The sequence below is a fragment of the Electrophorus electricus genome, chromosome 6 (assembly GCF_041902795.1).
Source record: "Electrophorus electricus isolate QZ-2024a chromosome 6, ASM4190279v1, whole genome shotgun sequence".
Taxonomy (NCBI): domain Eukaryota; kingdom Metazoa; phylum Chordata; class Actinopteri; order Gymnotiformes; family Gymnotidae; genus Electrophorus; species Electrophorus electricus.
The window spans coordinates 25,224,556-25,243,895 of NC_137502.1; the positions used below are offsets into that span (position 1 = coordinate 25,224,556).

General features: G+C 43.9%; 1 protein-coding gene across 7 annotated transcripts in view; it reads left to right on the forward strand.

Moving 5' to 3' along the window:
- plch1 (phospholipase C, eta 1) overlaps positions 1-19,340 on the forward strand; it is a 61,079-nt gene that overhangs the window by 27,989 nt on the left and 13,750 nt on the right. For 6 of the 7 annotated variants that reach the window (XM_081716109.1, XM_081716108.1, XM_027029067.3 and 3 more), the window contains 10 exons: positions 544-787; positions 2,967-3,096; positions 4,851-5,021; positions 7,819-7,912; positions 9,175-9,378; positions 9,795-9,915; positions 11,102-11,273; positions 12,826-12,933; positions 14,383-14,544; positions 16,742-16,804. In XM_081716109.1, the coding sequence (XP_081572235.1) occupies positions 544-787; positions 2,967-3,096; positions 4,851-5,021; positions 7,819-7,912; positions 9,175-9,378; positions 9,795-9,915; positions 11,102-11,273; positions 12,826-12,933; positions 14,383-14,544; positions 16,742-16,804 (1,469 nt within the window). Of the gene's footprint in view, positions 1-543; positions 788-842; positions 1,191-2,966; positions 3,097-4,850; positions 5,022-7,818; positions 7,913-9,174; positions 9,379-9,794; positions 9,916-11,101; positions 11,274-12,825; positions 12,934-14,382; positions 14,545-16,741; positions 16,805-19,340 lie in introns of those variants that run through there. The other variant, XM_081716111.1, reaches the window with a different exon arrangement.

Below are 19,340 nucleotides of genomic sequence, written 5' to 3' on the forward strand. Positions count from 1 at the left end.
ATTAGCGAAAGCTTCAATTTGACCAGCAGCTGTGGAACATTTTAAAACCTCGGCTTTAAAAGATTTGGGTTTGTGAAACATGGTTCTGATGAGGTTGTTAGAAGGTTTTTATAAAGTTGTTCCCTCAGCAATTTAATAGACAGGTAGACATGAAAAAGAGAGAGATAAAGAGAGAAAGATTGAGACAAGAAAAAGACTGAGAGGGGAGAGAGAGAGAGAGAGAGAGAGAGAGAGAGAGAGAGAGAGAGAGAGAGAGAGAGAGAGAGAGAGAGAGTAAATGGGTACAGGGAATTTAGAAGTCCAACTTTTGTTTGTCTAAAAACTATTTTTATAACTCTGGGGTTGAATCTAGGATCTAATATTTTTATCACAGATAAAACAAATGGATTAATTGTTTACCAGAAGGAGTTTTGCAGTTATTACCATCCTTGTTCCCCCCTTCCCCCAGTTTGTAGGTAATCTCTGTTGATTTAAGTATTAAGCTCACACATGGGTGTATACACATTCTGACTGATTGATCACAGTCACTCTTTTCTCTCACAGTTACCATTGACTCACTCTACAAAGTCACAGAAGGACGCCAGTCCGACATCTTTCATCGCCATGCCGATGGAAACTTTGACCCTGGCTGCTGTTTCACCATTTACCATGGCAACCACATGGAGTCCCTGGACCTGGTGACATCCAGCATAGAGGAGGCACGGACGTGGGTGACTGGACTCCGCTACCTGATGGCTGGCATCAGTGACGAGGACTCACTGGCCAAGAGGCAACGAACACATGACCAATATCCTTCAGACTACTCAGGATGAATAGAATGACCAAGGGATGGATCAGTAGATGGAGAGATAATGGATGGATGGCTATATAGTAGGTGATGGATGGATGGATGGATGGATGGATTTTTGGATGTACAGCCAGAGGGATGGAATGTCTCTAACTGATTTAATGGCTGGTACAGACCAAGTTGTCAGTTGATGTGGGAATATCTGTTATCCGATGCTCTGTGAATGACTCCACAGTGGTACCTCATAAGGGAGGATAGAACCTAAACTTTTTTATCAGATAGGAGAACTCACCTCACCTCACCTCTTCTCTCCTCTCCTCTCCTTTCCTCTGGCTGTGAGCCTTGGATTGAGGAAGCATTAAGACATGATGGAAGGCATGCACCATCCAACTTCAGACAGCTAGTAAATCTTTTTCTGCAGAATGGCACAGTTCCTGCACACTCATGCTTTCCCACTAACACATGTGAAGGAAGCAAACACACACACTCACAGACACACACGCATGCATGCAGACACACACACACACATTCACCAGTGCGCCCATGCTCTCAAGAATGGGAAGGTTGATGGTTGATACAGGGTGATGTATAGCTACACTGCAGTATTTCTGTAAAACGGCAATCAATGACTAACAGCACACACACACATAATTACACTTATACACAAATACAAACATGCAAATATGTAAACAGGCAAACATACAAATGAACAGACATCATAGACATACAAAGACACACAAACGAGAATCATACTGACACACGTTTATTTGCCTGTGTGCATATTTGCATGTTTGTGTTTGTGTACAAGTGGAATTAATTGTTAATTAATTGTGTGTAAGTGCCCTTTACAAAAAGACTGCAGTTTCCAGCTATATGTCACCCTGTATCAACCGTCAGAGCTGGAGTCAACTCTATTCCTGCTTAGTGACACGAATAGAACACCAAAAAAAAGCAAAAATCTGTTCCCTGCGGTATAATGCAGTGTGGGAGGCAGGCAGAGCACAGATGAATCTGCCCATTTCAGAGCTCCAGCAGCAGAGGCACTTTTGGGGCTGGACCACCCGGAACCAACACTCTGAACAGACGCCCCCACCCTGAACAAACAACCCCACCCTGAACAGAATCCTCCACCCTGAACAGACTGAGCAGATCCCACCACCATAAGCAATCCCCTCCACTCCTCCACCCTGAAACACACAGACACACACACACCCACACACAGTAATCGCTGTCCTGCTTCACTATCTCTGCTAGGCACACACACTCTGCCAGCTGTCCGACTCATGCCATCAGAACACAGATGTTTGGTTTCTCGCAGCCCTGCTTAACTGTCTCTATTTCAACTCAGACACACACACACTCATACTCACACTACCTTGGCAGTATTTCACCCTCACATAAATTATATCAACAAATCCATATTAGTGTTAATTGAATATTAATTTTTAAATGGTTAGGTTTTAAATGCCACACAAAAGTGCATGTCTGTGGATAAAAAAAAAAAAAATCATATTCCATCCAGCTCCTGGGCAATAAGACATCATAACTCCCAATAGGGCTAATGAATTAGAAACTTGATGTGTTTTTGCCAAGGTGGTTTTTGCCCCCCCCCCCAAACAAACAAGAAAACAAAACCTACATATGCTTGAATCTTCTTTATTGATTCTAAATGCATTTTGAGTCTACAGCAGCGGGAACTCTCCAGTAGCCATTAACAGCTCACAGTAGTAGGGAATGAAGAACGCAGCCAGAAGAGCTGATTGTATGGTCAGGTTCACCAGGTGTACAGATCTCTCAGACAGAAAAGCAGTGCATATGTAGCACAGACGATGGAATTCACCACTGCTAATCTATGTTGGTGGGAGGTCTGATTTTCCAATACATGGTATAGTCATAGCAAAATGGTTGGCATGCTTGCATAAGAGTCACCGACAATGCTGCTGTTATTTTTTCAGAAGCTTCTGTTGTTGGTGTGGCTGAAATATGAAACAAAGCCTGTTTCTGTTCTGGATCACGTACCCTCCTGACGTTCTTCCACCAACTAACTCACTCCAGACACATTGTTTCCCCTTTAAAAACATTTATCTCTGTCCCTAGACAACTGTATCATCTCGACACTTCTACCCTTTTTATCTCTGATTTATTGTAAAATTAAAGTTTTCCTTAATCTTGAATGGACGTGGATGAAGCAGACATTCGAAGAGGCTGATAAAAATGGAGACGGACTATTAAACATTGACGAGATCTACCAGCTCCTGCACAAGATGAATGTCAACCTGCCTCGGCGTAAGGTGAAGCAGATGTTCCAGGTGAGCACAGGGAACATAGAACAAAACCCATGCCACATGAAAAAAGGTATTGGGGAAAAGAAAAGAAAAAGACCTTTTGCACTGTCTGTGTAGACTGGCAGAGCAGCATCCTAGGTATGCACTGGTCTGCTCACAGTAAGTCCAAACGAATCTGTGCAATAACTGAAACATGGGAGAAAGACCGCCCCTAAACTCACCACACTGGTTGAACCTTTTCCTTTCGTTTCCTTGTTTTTTTGTTGGAAAGCCATGAGCATCGTGGGCAGAATTTGGCAGTTTCACTAAAGCTGAATGTAATGGATGCATCTTTCTTTACAGGGGAAAAACATTCTGAAATATACGCCACCTCTTTGTTGTACCACATCTGTTCTCCATTCTATCTTATCTTTACAGATTTATTTAAGAATCTCCAGTATTCTCCCCGAGACACCTCTGAGACTTCAAGTAGTATTAGTAAACATACCCGAGTTGGCCTGTTCTGTTTCTCAGTGTCCCTACCATCTGCTTTTTGCGAAACCTAATAAAACCCATATGCTTATTTTCTCTGTATACTGCTTATTGGTTTGATCATAGATGGGCAGGGGGTTTGAATATGAATCCACCCCAGTGCCACAAACCCAATTTATATTCTTGCTCGGTTCTCCTCAGGCTGCTGTTCAGCCTAAAAACAGCCCTTTCTAGAAGTCTGAAACTTGGCGTGGTCTCCACTCTTTCTCCAAAGGGAGGGAGTGAAAGCCTTTCACCTCATCCTCACAATTACACGGGTTAGGCGGGAGATTAAGTGTGGTGATATTATTCATTGTTCCCGACTCTCGTCATTAATGCGCCTTAAAGAAGATTTCCTTCGCTCTGCTTCAGTAATTCCTGACTCTTTGGCAACAAAGGGATTGAATTATTGTAGCTACTGAGCCTTGTTGGGTATTCTTGGGTCCCTTTGAGGAGGAGAGGAAGATACAACAGGATAGAAGGAGACAATTCCATAGAGGAAGAGAGAATGAGAGATGGTAGAGGAGAGAAGAAAGACAGAGAAGGAATAAGAAAAAGACAGAAAGACAGGGGGAAGCAACAGAAGTTGAGAATGGATCGAAAGATTGAGAGGAGATTTAATGGATTGATGTCTCAAGCCTTTGTTCTATTAGGATAAACAAAGGGCATTTTTGAGAGAGATGACAAAGCTTTCTGCTGTCAGTCTAGTTTGATTAGTGGTCTGTGGTGTGAATATGCACACTAACACTGTTGGTCATCTTTAATAGCCTCAGATACCCAACAAGACTACATTTTCTGGCAGAATTTAGCTGTGTTTGGATGGTGACAAAAATATTTGAAAGATTGATCACTTCTGCAGTCACAGTGGCAGCTACAGCTTCCATACTGCACAATGGAGCTGAGTCGTTCATCAACATTTCTCCAATGGGTGAAATATATATGAAAGGAACCAAGACTTTCTGGAATAAATCGTTCTTTGGTTTTGAATGTGCTATTACCCTATCCTGTTACACATTAGTTATTTTAACAGCTTGAAACTTAATCACAACCAAGTTAAAGCAGGAGCTGGTGAACTCAGAGAGTCACCGGCTCAACTTCAAATGTACCAAAGTCAAACTAAAAAAAGTTGAACTAAACAATGACTCTCATAGCAGTTTTCATGCTGTCTACATATTACTGCATGTCTTTCACTCTGTGTGGAACCACAGAATGTAGCATCACTTTCCAAAACATATCTTTTATTTCCCGTTTCACATGTGATGTCACAGGAAGCAGACACGGATGAGCAGCAGGGCACACTAACGTTTGAGGAGTTCAGCGTGTTCTACAGGATGATGTCACTGAGACGAGACCTCTTCCTGCTGCTCATGTGCTTCAGCGAGAAGAAAGATCACCTTACTGCTGAGGAGCTCGGCAACTTCCTGCGAGTGGAGCAAAAAGTCAGTGGTTAACCTGATTTTTATTTATTTTTTTTGCTATTAAAATTTTTTTTGTATCTTGAAGTGGGAGTTGATGTACCCCAGCAGGACTATCAGGGTTTATCATCCCTGTCCTGCAGGGAGGGTAGTGTAGGCCTTTACACCAGTTTTTCAACTACAAACAATGATTTTCAGTCAATTATGCAAACTGAGTGTACTGTTCAGTGATTAGAGAACAGTAAAGCTGGATTTAGATTGGAGGTCTGGTTTTGAGTTTACTAAGAGTTTGTTCTGCAACAATAATCCAATAAACTCAAAAATATATTGTTTTTAGCAAATATTTCTGGCACTTTGGCAGCAAATCTTTTGAGAAGTAAAGCCGGCAGGACCTGTAGTGCTTGGATCTTTTCCATCACTAGTGTCTCTGCTGTTTTGTGTCTCTTTTCACTTCATGACTGTGCAGTCTGTGGGGATGTTTGGCTTGATTTCACTCAGCCCCAGTGTCTCCACCACGTGCCATGTAGCCATAAAGAGCAGGCCCCTGCAGGAGGGCAGCCTGTCAGGCAATCAGTATTCTGCTGCCTCGTGGCTCTTTCCTAGGGCTGCTTATACCTGAAGCACTGGACAGTGTGCTTACAGACCTGTCATTGTTTGATGAGGAATGTGCTCCCCCTCTCTCCCATCATTCTTTGCTGCTGATTCAGGTGGTATCAGGGGGTCATGCTTTCATTTCTGTCGGTGTGTCTCTCTTGTATATTAAAACAGTAAAAAAAACAAAGACTGTTTCCAAACTTTTGATGGATAGCATATATACATGTATATAGAGGTAGTCAAAATTTTAGTGAAGTGCACATTTTCAGAGAAACAGAACAGCTGTGCCAGCAAAGCACTTCCGAAGTTCTAGAAGGTGGATCCAGTTTATGTGACAAAATGTAGATTGTAATGGAGACTGCCACTCAGGAAGGTAAAACACTGCAAACGTTCAATCACCTCACTGAACTCAGTCAGGCGCATCCAAAATTTGACTGGAACTGTATATCCTTCTTTTTATTCATTTCTTTTCATCTGCTTCTCTCTCTCCATTTCTGTGCTGGACACATTTGGTTGAGCCTCCACTAAGCCCCTCCAGTGCACACAGGCAGAAAGAGAAGGCTTGTGTGGCGGGCGTGAGGCAGGCCAGCCAGCTGCCTCCATGGATGAGCCCCGCCTCCCTTCTAAAATCAGCCTCCCTCTGTGACTGTCCTCCGCACACTTTCACTTCTCGCCTGCTCTGTGAACGAGGGAATGAAATAAGGGGAAAGGCTCCAAGAGTCATGGAAATTGATGTAAGAGAGAAAACTGGGAGAGGGAGATGGAGAGAATAGGAGAAAGTGATGGAGAGAGAGATAAGATGCACTAAAGGAAAAAGCTCACAGGGCACTGTATGCAATAAAAAGCAAATTCTACAACAGCATTGATATACCCATTTCAGTTTGGTCCAAATTATTTAATAATTTGGTAATGATACATGATAAAGTTAATAATATAGATGATGTAGTGTATTGTGTTGTATGGAAGTGAGGTATGGGGTCCACTCAGTCATCATAGCTACTCTAGATGGGACAAGCATTCAATAGAAACCCTGCATGTAGAATTCTGCCTAAATCCCCACCAATGCATGCAGGGCAGAATTAAGCCAATTTCCACTACCAGTAAACATACAAAAAAAGATGCTTATATTTCTGGATGCATCTAAAGACCAGTCCCTGAGAAACACTGCATTTAAAGACCAACCCCGAGAAGCACTGCATTTAAGTTTCAAGTTTGGTTTATTTGTCACATACATAGTCATACACAGTATAACTCGCAGTGAAATGGTTGAGAGTGCTTTAAAGACCAGTCCCTGAGAAACACTCCATTTAAAGACCAGTCCTTGAGAAACACTGCATTTAAAGACCAGTCCCTGAGAAACACTGCATTTAAAGACCAGTCCCTGAGAAACACTGCATTTAAAGACCAGTCCCTGAGAAACACTGCATTTAAAGACCAGTCCCCGAGAAACACTGCATTTAAAGACCAGTCCCTGAGAAACACTGCATTTAAAGACCACTCCCTGAGAAACACTGCATCACTTTTGAACCCTAGCACAATTCCTTTTAGTCAGCTGGTTCTGAGGCTCACTAACCCTGTAACAACTACTACCTCTCTACAACCAGCCTCTCACCAGCACTACTACCAAATCTAAAACTAAATCAGATTATAAAGCAAAGTAAAAAATAACTGTTTGGAATTATTATTATTATTATTGTTATTATTATTACTGGTGGTGATAGTGTTTTTGTTATTATTATTATTATTATTATTATTATTATGTGAAGTTAAAAATGTAAACATTTTCAGTACTTTGGCAAAATTGTATTTTGTAGTCATGCCCATAGAGCCATCTTGACTTGACTAGACTTGATAGAGAGAGAGAGAGAGAGAGAGAGAGAGAGAGAAAGTAAGTGAGAGCAGAAGAGAGAGAGAGGAAGTGAGAGAGAGAGAGAGAGGAAGTGAGAGAGAGAGAGAGGAAGTGAGAGAGAGAGAGAGAGAGAGAGAAAAAGTAAGTGAGAGCAGAAGAGAGAGAGAGGAAGTGAGAGAGAGAGAGAGAGGAAGTGAGAGAGAGAGAGAGGAAGTGAGAGAGAGAGCGAGAGCGAGCAAATGTCACCTTCTGGAAGGACAGGAAAAGGGTGCTGTGATAAGTTTGACAGAAGGGTGACCCTCTGAGAAATGGAATGATGGATCATTTCATATGTGAGTCTGTGCTCTCTGTCAGCCTCTGTGTCCCCCCACTCCCCAGATGTCCAGTGTGACACCTGAGTACTGCCTGGACATCATCGGTAAATTTGAATTGTCTGAAGAAAACAAGGAGAAAGGCTTTCTGGGAATTGAAGGTGAGATCTGTCGGTCACTTGTGTTTCAATCAGACTTTTATCTTTCTTTCCATGCCTTGCGCTTCTCTCTGTCTGATGATGTAATTTGTAGTAGAAGAATGTATTCATATGGGTGTTCAGAATGCTTCAGGCTTTTCAGATTATTGCTGCTAAAGAGGGAGGCAGACAGACACACCGGCTGATATGCAGATGATTAGATACATACACAGACAGGCAGACAGACAGGAGGGGATGTATATACTTACCTGCAATGCAGTCCGCCTCATATCTAACCCCAGGGTGTGCTTACACATGAGAATGTGGTATCAGCTCTTCCCGCTGGTCAAAAAGCATGAGGGAAAGAGAAAGATGGATAGATGGATAGACAGATGGTTGTATAGATAGATGAAAAGAGCTAACGTTAAATGGATGAGCAGCTGCTGAACCTACGCGTATGAGTGTGTGTGTGTGTGTGTGTGTGTGTGTGTGTGTGTGTGTGTGTGTGTGTGTTGTAAATGGAAAAATGCTGTTTCAGTGATTTTTCTACATAGGGGTCTTCAGAGAGAAGGAAAGAGACAGAGAGAGAAGTATACATACACACATTTCTTCTCTTTCTCTCTGCTGGCTGAGTGGCCAGCGCTGCTGGAACCGATGCTCTCTGATCGAGTTAAACTGGCAATGCGTGGAGGGTGACTGCATAATCCACTCATTCAGTTACTTATTTTGTGTGTGTGTGGTGTATATGGTTATTTTAACATTTACAACATTTACATGTACTTCACTGTGTCTGTGTTCAGCTTTCTGTCTGTCAGTCTCAGGAAGAGTGTGCACTGTGGCTGTCCCTACTGCGATCCCAGCAACATTAGCCGATTGTCATGTGTGCTAGAGCTAATTCATTCACCATGGTGTTTCTGCTAGGAGTCCAATCACACACACAACCACTCACATAAGTGCACATGCAACCACACCCCACCCCACAATCACACACAAAGTCACACTTATGCAAACACAAACACTCACTCTCAAGGACAACCTTTCAGGCGCATACACACACACACACACACACACACACACACACACACACACACACACACACACACACACACACACACACACACACACCATTATGCACATTACAGACACACCGCTCAGGTTTCCCATAGTACTTTACTAGGAGGTATTTTTTCTTTTGCAAAGATGCCTTAATAGCTTCAACGAGTCATGCATCATCGTTCAATATACTTTGTCTCCTCTCCTCTTCCCTGCCTGCATTCTTTGTCCAGGCTTCACAAATTTCATGCGCAGCCCTGCGTGTGATGTCTTTAACCCTCTGCATAATGAGGTTAATCAGGACATGGACCAGCCTCTGTGTAATTACTTCATCGCCTCCTCGCACAACACCTACCTGACTGGAGACCAGCTCTTGTCTCACTCCAAGACGGACATGTATGCCTGGGTGTTGCAGGCTGGCTGCCGCTGTGTGGAAGGTATGTGAAGCATGGCTCTCGGCACATGGCTCTTAGCACACGCTAAACTCACACCCTCACACAGAGGTTCTCTTTTTGTTTGTTTCTTGTTTATTTGTTTTTAAGTGAAGGTAATCCCACAGGAGTAAACTGTTCCTTTCACTTGTACATTAACTCACATTAACTCCATGTACATTGCCTCGGCCTATCATCCCTGCTCAGCTCAGATCATTTGATTCAAACTGATTCTATAATCCATAAAATGATCTTTTATTCTATTCTTTCATACATTCATCTATATATCATTCCATCCAATTATGCACTTTTTTACAGAACAAGTATTTATGTATGGAAAAGTAAATGTATGTATTTATTGTGTGTGTGTGTGTGTGTGTGTGTGTGTGTGTGTGTGTGTGTGTGTGGGTGGGTGGGTGCAGTGGACTGCTGGGATGGTCCAGACGGTGAACCCATGGTCCAGCACGGATACACACTTACGTCCAAAATCAACTTCAAGTCCGTCATCGAGACCATCAACAAATACGCTTTTGTCAACAACGAGTACGTTCAAAAGCACTTAACAGAAGAGCATAAACATGACTTCATCTCTAATTGATCACAACCAGCCAGTTGTTTGAAAATCTAATTTCCAATTTCACACTGCCTTGTTGAGATGGTAAAGACACCTATAGTGCAGATGGCATGTTTATACTCTGTGTCACTGTAAGAGATAAAAACATTTGCATTGCATTTCTGGACACTGGCAGATTCTCCTGTCCAGCGCAGTCTGCACAAGTGCTTTGCTGTGTCCTTGGAAAACCAATCCTTAAGCTGGAACAAATGAGCTAGAGTCTAATGTTAAGACTTAGAATAATGCGCTGTCAATCTGTAAAAATATGACTGCTATCATGGTGTGATCCTTAATAGCTTCTGCTGCAGTTTATTAAAACAGTTTAAATGCTAACAGACATATTTTTACTACAGTACCATGCGGGAGGTTAGTACCTTGTGCGTTTGTCTTCTTTAACGGCAGAGTGCCGCAGAGACATAGGCGGGGCACACTACATACCCATATACTCACACATGTTCACACACACTCTGTTGCTTATTCTGTCCACGGCGTTTCCCCCTTCCCCCTGGTCTGGGGCACCTGTCTCCTCTCATGCTGACACCACAGGGCATGTTTGGCTCTCTGACGGGCAAGATCTTAAGCGTCCACCTCCCTCTGAACCACATTTAATTTGCTTCCAATAGTGAACAAAAAGTAATTTTCACAGAAACGTAAGGTTTTAGCTCCAGCTCGCTCTTGGGTGCTTATGACAGATATTGCTACATGCAATATAAAAGCGGTATGAAATAGCCTTCCAGCCTGAGACACTCTGCTGCGTCAGAGCCCACAGTGTTCGCCCATGATTGAACACCACCGATGCCGGGTTCATCTTCTGCGTCTATTTGCTTATGGCTTTATCAGTGTGTGCGGATGACCAGGCCAGTGAAAGAGAGTTGGGCAGCAACTCACTGATGGTCTGAAGCAACTCTGTGCAAAGACCGAATGCTAACCTGAGCAACAGGGCGAGAGATGGAGACAGAGAGAGACAGAGAGTGCAAGTGACAGTGTGTGAAAAAAGAAAAAATGGACAGACTGTGATTGTTCAGTATGTAGAGGAAGACTTGAGATAAGCAGCTGCCATTTCCCACGTTACCATTCACTAACTGCTATCTTTCTCGTTCTCGCTGTTCTTCTCAGATACCCAGTCATTCTGTCCATAGAGAACCACTGCAACATTCAACAGCAAAAGAAGATAGCTCAGCATCTGAAGGAGATCTTTAAGGAGAAGCTGGATGTGGGAATGGTCCTCAACAGGGACTCCAAACATCTGCCTAGTCCCAACAGTCTGAAGGGCAAAATCTTGATAAAGGTAAAGCTTGATCGTGCATCATTCATTCACGACATGTTCTCATGCCAACCGCACTGGAACAATAAGATATAAAATGCGTTTGAACACAGGCTATGACTAACCTGGGACAATAGGGGCACTGGATCACTGCCATTCTGTCCAAAGCAGCAAAAGTGCATGTCAGAAATGGAAAATGGGTCCATTCTTGGAGTGTTTAGAAAATTAATGAAATTCTAGCGTTCTCTTAACAGGTTAGGGAAGCGAATACCTGCCAATCAGAGAGAGTAAAGTTAATGGGTCCAGCCCACCTGGCACATCCCTGTTTTCCCTGCTCTGATTGGATAAGGGGTGAATGTTGACTCACCATCAGCTTGGTAGAAAATAAATGGCATGCATGAGAGTGGTGAGGTTGTCCCAGCAGTGAGAGAGCGAAGCACAGTCTGGAGACTGCGTGTGAAGTGCTTACAGGAACAGAGTGGTGAAGGTTTTCTCGCGTCACTCTGGACGCCACAAGGGCTGGTGCTGTCTAAAGAAGCTCTGGACAGATGGTAGGACCAGCAGGGTTCGCAGCAGGACACCTTCAAATGAGGAAGTGGGGATACTGGTCTATCAAAACAAAGATGCCCCCTCTCTTCCCCAAACCTGCCTTCTCTGAACCCGTTTTGCTGCACGGCTTCTCAACGCCCCATCAGCTCTGCTACTGTCACACACACAAACAAACATTCCATCACACTCACTTGTACAGACACCTGAATGAACAAGCGGCTCTTGCACTCACCTTTATAAATGTGCACGTGCATAGACACACACACACACACACACACAGAGGATGGGACCCTGTCACTTTGCCCCTCCACCCCTGAGGTTTAACGTCTGTTGGGTGGGATGAAGCTCAGTATTGAGTTTTCCTCGCTACCACTTCCTTCACAAGCAACATTCTCACAAGGTGAAGAATGGTTAGAAAGAAAAAGAAAGAGACAGAGGAGAAAGACCGACAGAGTGTCAGACAGAGGGGGAGACAGAGGACACAGAGAGAAGGAGAGTGGCTTTTAAGTACCATTAAAGGAATCTCTTTGTACAGCTACTTTCTCCTCCAACATGGACTATTTGTCTCCAGGCCGCCATGTGCTCTGCATTCTGAGTGAAGCTAATTTGCTTCCCCCTGGCGACTATGTAAAATCAGTGCAGACTGTCTGGGGAGAGTCTCAGAGTCAACAGGTGTAACCTGAGCAGAATGTCCCTCAAGGGACAGAGCTGCACTCAGCCAGACAAGTTCACTAAACCCAGTGCTAATGCCTGTCCTGGGAAAACAAGGTAATTAGATTTATGAATTCCCTTTTTATGAGAAACTGCAGATGATGGTACCGAACGTCCAGATTTTACTGGACCATGTCTCATCCTGGTTAAGAGTGTGCACTTTAAGAGCTCTTTCAAAACAGTTCAGTGCTACCAATTTCATGAAAGCTTCTCTGGCAACACTCTTTTACAGCCAAAGCTGCACTATATCGTAAGTCTCTCTCTCTCTCTCTCTCTCTCTCTCTCTCTCTCTCTCTCTCTCTCTCTCTCTCTGCAGGGGAAGAGACTGCCCCCATATCTCTCTGCAGATGCTGAAGAGGGGGAGGTGTCAGACGATGACAGTGCAGATGAGATTGAGGATGATTTCAAACTGAAGAATAGCACGGTAAGGTTTCCCTAACGCATACATGCCTACACAACCTTCGCAACCACACACACGTGAAAACGCCAGCTGCAGGAAAATGTAAAACCACAAGAATTTGTTCACAGTTCCTTTGCTCCCTTCCGCTATATTCTAGTTTCTTTCCTTTATTGCCCAAGCTCGGTTGTTTCCCTGTCTCACACTTTCCCCTCAGTCCCCTCAGTCATTTTTCATGGATTCCTCCCGCTTCCTCGTTAGACTGGCTCTAGGCGCATCCTGTTAGCCGTTGGCGAAGACTCCCCCAGTGCGGCCCCCGTCCAAACCTCCTGAATTAGCCCACATGAACTCCCGCACTACACAGTTGACGCCTACGAAACCGTCATCTGCAAACTAATTTCTCCGCCGTCTTGCTTCATCGTTTTTGTATATAGTGAGCATTTGAACGGTACTTAATTCCCAGGTGTGCAATAACGTATTGCCGGTTTTGATAGCTTTACTAATGTTCCATCTTGTACTCACATAACTCATTCACCAAATTTACTCTTGTTCTTCACGGCAGCCATTGTTTTCCCGCCAGTAATAAAATCATATCGATCGTGCAAACAACAGTGTTAACCAAACAGCTCAACATCCATTTCTGGACTACATCAGAGACAGGTGGAGGTTTCATTTATCACCTGGAGGCAAACCACTGCCGTTCCTTCGATAGTCTACGGCATGCTTTCACCAATGTTTGTCTCATTCCATCACACAAAATATTCAAGGGTGGTTAATGTTTAACGAGCCACGCGGATAAGAGAGCCAATTACACCACAGTCTTCTTCGTTTAACTTCAGGTTGGAACAGGCTTTCTGCAATGCTGCTCCCCTCCGCACCCTACTCTTGTTTTTCCTTAGCGTCTGTAGACCCCTGTCCTGCATCAGAGCTGTGTTCATTCATGCTTTATTTTAAAATGGCTTCTGTTATGATCCTTGACACACTTTGTTAGCCAAATTAGTCATACAGTAACAGCAGTGATACTGAATTAACTCCTGCAGTGCAAATACACATTCAACTCTGCGAGGAGTAAATTTAACCCAACGGGAGGTAATTTAATGCTGGGGATTTTTATGTGGAGAGGGTCTTCAAAATCTCAGGTAGGGTGGCAGCAGTGTCTGCACCAGGGCTATAAAAAGATACAGTTTAATGGCAGGCACGCAGAAGCCTAGGCACGGGCTAATATTACAGCTACTCTCAGTTACAGTGAACCGGCCGAAACTGAGAGTTCACACCAGCAAATGTTTGCAAGGGTGAAACGGCAATGGTGGTGGTCCGCGTAAGAAGTGGTCAAGATGTTCTCAACGTGCCAGGCACGTCCTACAGCTTTCTATTAAGATCTGAGATTAGAGAGGCAGTGGAGAGGCAACTGTACACATGTACGTGTAATTGTTTCAGCAGTTGTGCCATTTGTCATTGTTCTCCACTTTTCCCCAGTCCAATGGCCCTACGCAGCATTTGGTTGAGTCCCACATCAGGAAGAAGTTGGACTCTCTGCTGAAAGAATCTCAGATAAGCGACAGGGAGGATGCGGACAGCTTCTCTATCAGAGCACTGCTGCGCGCCACACATGAGGGTTTGCACAAAAACCTACGCAAGGTACACACACACACACACACACACACACCATGCACACACACCCAGTCACACACCCCACAGACACCCTGCTGTGCTTTCTCTACAGCCTTGGGTTTGTAATTGAGCAGATATGGAGATTTCAACTATCATAGCATAAATGAAACTTTTTAAAAATTCTCTCTTCTGTTTATTTGGTGAGTAAACAAGCTCCGTCTTGTAGACCTGCTCTCACACCCTGTCATAAATGCGCATGCACACGCACACGCGCACACACAGAACATGTGAGTGAATACTCAGACCCCCCTGAGTGAGAGATCTCAGAGAGGGACTGATGTCCCAGATGCATGGCTGGTTCCAGGAGAGAGCTGCGTGTTGAGATTACACTGCACTGCAGATCAACACACTACAGCCAGGATGCTTTTTCATATTTCATTCTTCACTTCTGCCTCCTCGTCCTTCCTATTATTAGACCTGACACTCCCAAAACATCCATTTTAATGCGGCATCTGTAATGTGCTGGGGGTGTTTCCCTTCCTGTGGAGTGTGCATTGTCTAATCTGCTTTTACTCATTGTGGGTTGGGTGTGTGTGTGTGTGTGTGTGTGTGTGTGTGTGTGTGTGTGCGTGCATGCTGTATTCTGTCTGTATTGTGTAACATGCTACATTTTTTTTTTTAGTAATTTGTGTTTGTTTGCAGACACAATGGCACGTATATTGGTGTGTGTGTGTTCGTAGGTGCATACTTTCTGATCTATGTAGTGCCTGTGTGATGGTATATCTGTGGCAATAGCACACAGGCCTAAAAAGAGTTTAAAGATGCATACTATAACAAATCCAATGTTAATGTGTTGGTACGTAGCACTACAGTATTCTCACCCTCTCTCTGTCATTCATATTCTTTCTCTCTCTCTTTCTCTGTCTCTATCGCTCTCTTTGTCCCTCTCCTTTTGCAATATGATATCTCTTTTTGTTCTTTCTCTCTGTCTCTCATTCTGTGGCATGATATCTCTCTTGTCTCTTTGATATCTGCTGCCTGTCTTTGGTTTAGTATCTCATCCCCTCGCTCTGTGCTGTAACTATAATGTGATTATTCCGGTCTATCTTTTATTTTCTGCTGTGGCATTCCCACTGGGAGCAGTCTGCTCATCCATGGAGGGCTCCCCAAAGCCCACAGCTTTTCCTACCCCCGCTATGCACTAATGACTCCTCCTCCCCTCAAACACATTTCCATACATCCATGCATACACAAACACACACACACACACACACACACACACACACACACACACACACACACACACACACATCCACCTCCCCAACACGCATCCATATACACACACACACACATCCACACACCAACACAGATCCACCCCCCACAAACACAAACACACACACACACACACACACACACACATCCACCTCCCCAACACACATCCATATACACACACACACACACACACACACACCCACATCCACACACCAACACAGACCCCCCCCACAAACACACACACACACACACACACACACACACACACACACACACACACACACACACACACACACACACTCTCTCTCTCTCTCTCTCTCTCTCTCTCTCTCTCTCTCTCTCTCTCTCTCTACTAGTAATGGCACTCTTAGAAACAGGTCTGTATTTCTGTGGGCAAAAGGCTGATTACTCTGCCCTCACCCAACTGCCCACATGCTGTGTCTGACAAACGCACCAGCACACTGGATTCACTCACCCATATTGTATGCCTTAATCTGGCCCTGTGCACTTTGGTGATTATGGTGAGCATTGTCATTAATTTACCCATCATGTAGATCCCACCATCATAAGTCAGATAAAAATTATTTACTTCAAAACAGTGTCCAGTGGCATCATATTTTATCAGAAGAGGATTCCTCTATAGCCATACTGGCATGGGCACTTAAAAATACACTGGGCCTCGGTCCAGATTACGCTGAATAATGTTTAACCTGTATGATCTTTTCCACATTCATTATTGCATTATATAAATAGGACATGTATTCTATTGATTGTGACACCACTAGCAATATTGAGTAAAAATACTCATGTATATTTACTGACTGAAGAATGTTTAGTGGGACTAACCAACTACAGCTGCAGTCTGCATTTGTGCAGGTGTCTTTGTGGTTATAGATGATTTCATAATGTCTTTATTTTGTGTATTTGTGTGTGTGTGTGTGTCTCTTCTCAGAATTCCAAAGAGGGCTTGAAGAAGTCTCATAGTCGATCTTTCATCAGCAACCTGAAACAGAAGGTGAGAAGAAACATTACTGTCTTAATGTAGATGATAGATCCCCTCAGATACTCTTGCCTTTTGCCTTTTTTCCTCCTCTCTCGAACTATTTTGATCATTCATCCATGCGTTTCAATCATATTTTCACTCTGTTTTGCCCTTTTGTACTACATCTTATTTATCGCTTCTCTCACCTTCTCAACCTCTCGCTTGCTCTCTGTCTTACTCCCCCCAATTCATGGCTTAGTGTGTATGTGGGGAGGGGCTCAGAGAGTAATTATTATTGAGAAGTACATGGGAACGGGGGAGCGGCTCAGAGAGTAATCACTATTGAGAAGTGTATGGGAATGGGGGAGGGGCTGAGAGAGTAATCACTATTGAGAAGTGCATGGGAATGGGGGAGGGGCTGAGAGAGTAATCACTATTGAGAAGCGTGGGAGGGTGTAGGGGAGGGGCTCAGAGAGTAATCACTATTGAGAAGTGCATGGGAATGGGGGAGGGGCTGAGAGAGTAATCACTATTGAGAAGCGTGGGAGGGTGTAGGGGAGGGGCTCAGAGAGTAATCACTATTGAGAAGTGCATGGGAATGGGGGAGGGGCTCAGAAAGTAATCACTATTGAGAAGCGTGGGGGGGGTGTAGGGGAGGGCCTCAGAGAGTAATTACTATTGAGAAGTACATGGGAATGGGGGAGGGGCTGAGAGAGTAATCATTATTGAGAAGCGTGGGGGGGGTGTAGGGGAGGGGCTCAGAGAGTAATCACTATTGAGAAGTGCATGGGAATGGGGGAGGGGCTCAGAGAGTAATCATTATTGAGAAGCGTGCAACAGCTGCTAATGAAGTGCCAGTCATGCTGATCAAGCCCTTAAACCCTCCCCTCCCCAGGGCCACGATATTCATGCCCAAGTAGGCACAAACAGCACAGCTTGAAAATGGTACAATAGTATATTGTAGAATATCTGAAGTGAGGTTTACCCCAGTGTACATAATGTTGCATGAGTATGCATGAATATTCTATACTGGTTTGGGTATGCATATACATTCCCAATTAGACTGATGGCTTGAAAATGCATGTGACAACATTAACCACAATATATATAATACTGTTAATCTTGATAAATATTGTATTTATTGTCTGTGTGTGAGTTTGACTGAGTGTTTCTAAAGTGAATGTTCACCATTTCATGTCAGTAGAGTAAACCTGGCCCGAGGTTGTACTGATAATGTTCAGCATTCACCTGAAGGTGGGAACATGCACTTCTTGTGTAATGAGCGTTCCACCTTCTTGTGGAACTTTCCTGAGTGGCTGAAGCTTGAGCTGATGTAAGCAGATGTGCAGGGAGCTATGAACTCCGCATAGGAGGAGACAAAAATCGATGTCACTTTCACAGGAGAACGAGGAGAGAGCAGGCCAAATAAACTGTTTATAGCAAGACTTGATCGTATTGATTCTTATTTTCTCCTTGTTATTATTAAGCTTTAGGCTGTAATGGAATTGCCTTTCTACAAATGTTTATATGCCACAGAATGGCTCTAATGTGATGAAGTACAAAAAATCGCAGGACTGGTGAGGAAACGGTAGTATTGGAACACATCCTGGGCTTGTTTTGCACAGTTGGCAACGTGGAGAAACTAGGTGCAAATTCTGACAGTGTAATGCCTTCACACAGCACGGTGTGTTATGATTATAGCACTGTGCATGAAATGGCCAGTTCAAGCGGTGGGGCTTTATACGACTTGGACTTTAAGAGAAAGAAAAATGGTGAATTGGATGCCTGCTTGCTGTGCTGTTTTGGTGGAGGGACCTATATGACCTTGTGCTAGGACATGAGAAAGAAATTGAGATAGCTTTTTGGCTAATCAGGTTTTTTGTGTGTGTGTGGGGGGGGGGGGGGGGGATGAGAGAGAGAGAGAGAGAGAGAGAGAGAGAGAGAGAGAGAGAGAGAGAGAGAGAGAGAGAGAGAGAGAGAGTGAGTGAGTAGTTGTGGAAGATCCATCAGTGTCACTGAGGGTGGCTGTTGACTAGAATGAATTATATTCTCAGTACACTCCAGCCTAAAGCATCCAGACAGATATTTTTAAAGTAAATTTTAATCAGCAGCACAGGACTGGGTTAACACCACGAGGGTAGCACACAGGCCTTCCATCTGCCCATCATTCTGTATGTTTATTGTCAGTGAGGAGATGCTCGTTTTCTATAAAGTCACAATCGCAGGTCCTTCCTGTTAAATATAATCTTGGATTGGCATAGGACCCCACGGAGCCTTCCAGCAGGCTGCACAGTGCCTCCCTTCCTTTATAGCCCCATACTACATGGTTATTGTTCCTTCAGTGGTTTCTTTATAACGAGGGACATAACCACTTCATCAGTTTGGTCCTCAAAGACCAAATTTGCTAACAAGGGAAATTATGCAGTCGATGGTTTTAGTCCTGATGGAATAAGTAAGTCTCTTGCTGACCTGCCCACCTTGTTGTTTGGTGTAGGAGAAAAATGGAAGCCCTGATTACTGAGCCTGGATGTGTTTTGGATCTCATCAAATTTGTGCTTAGAATCAAAGA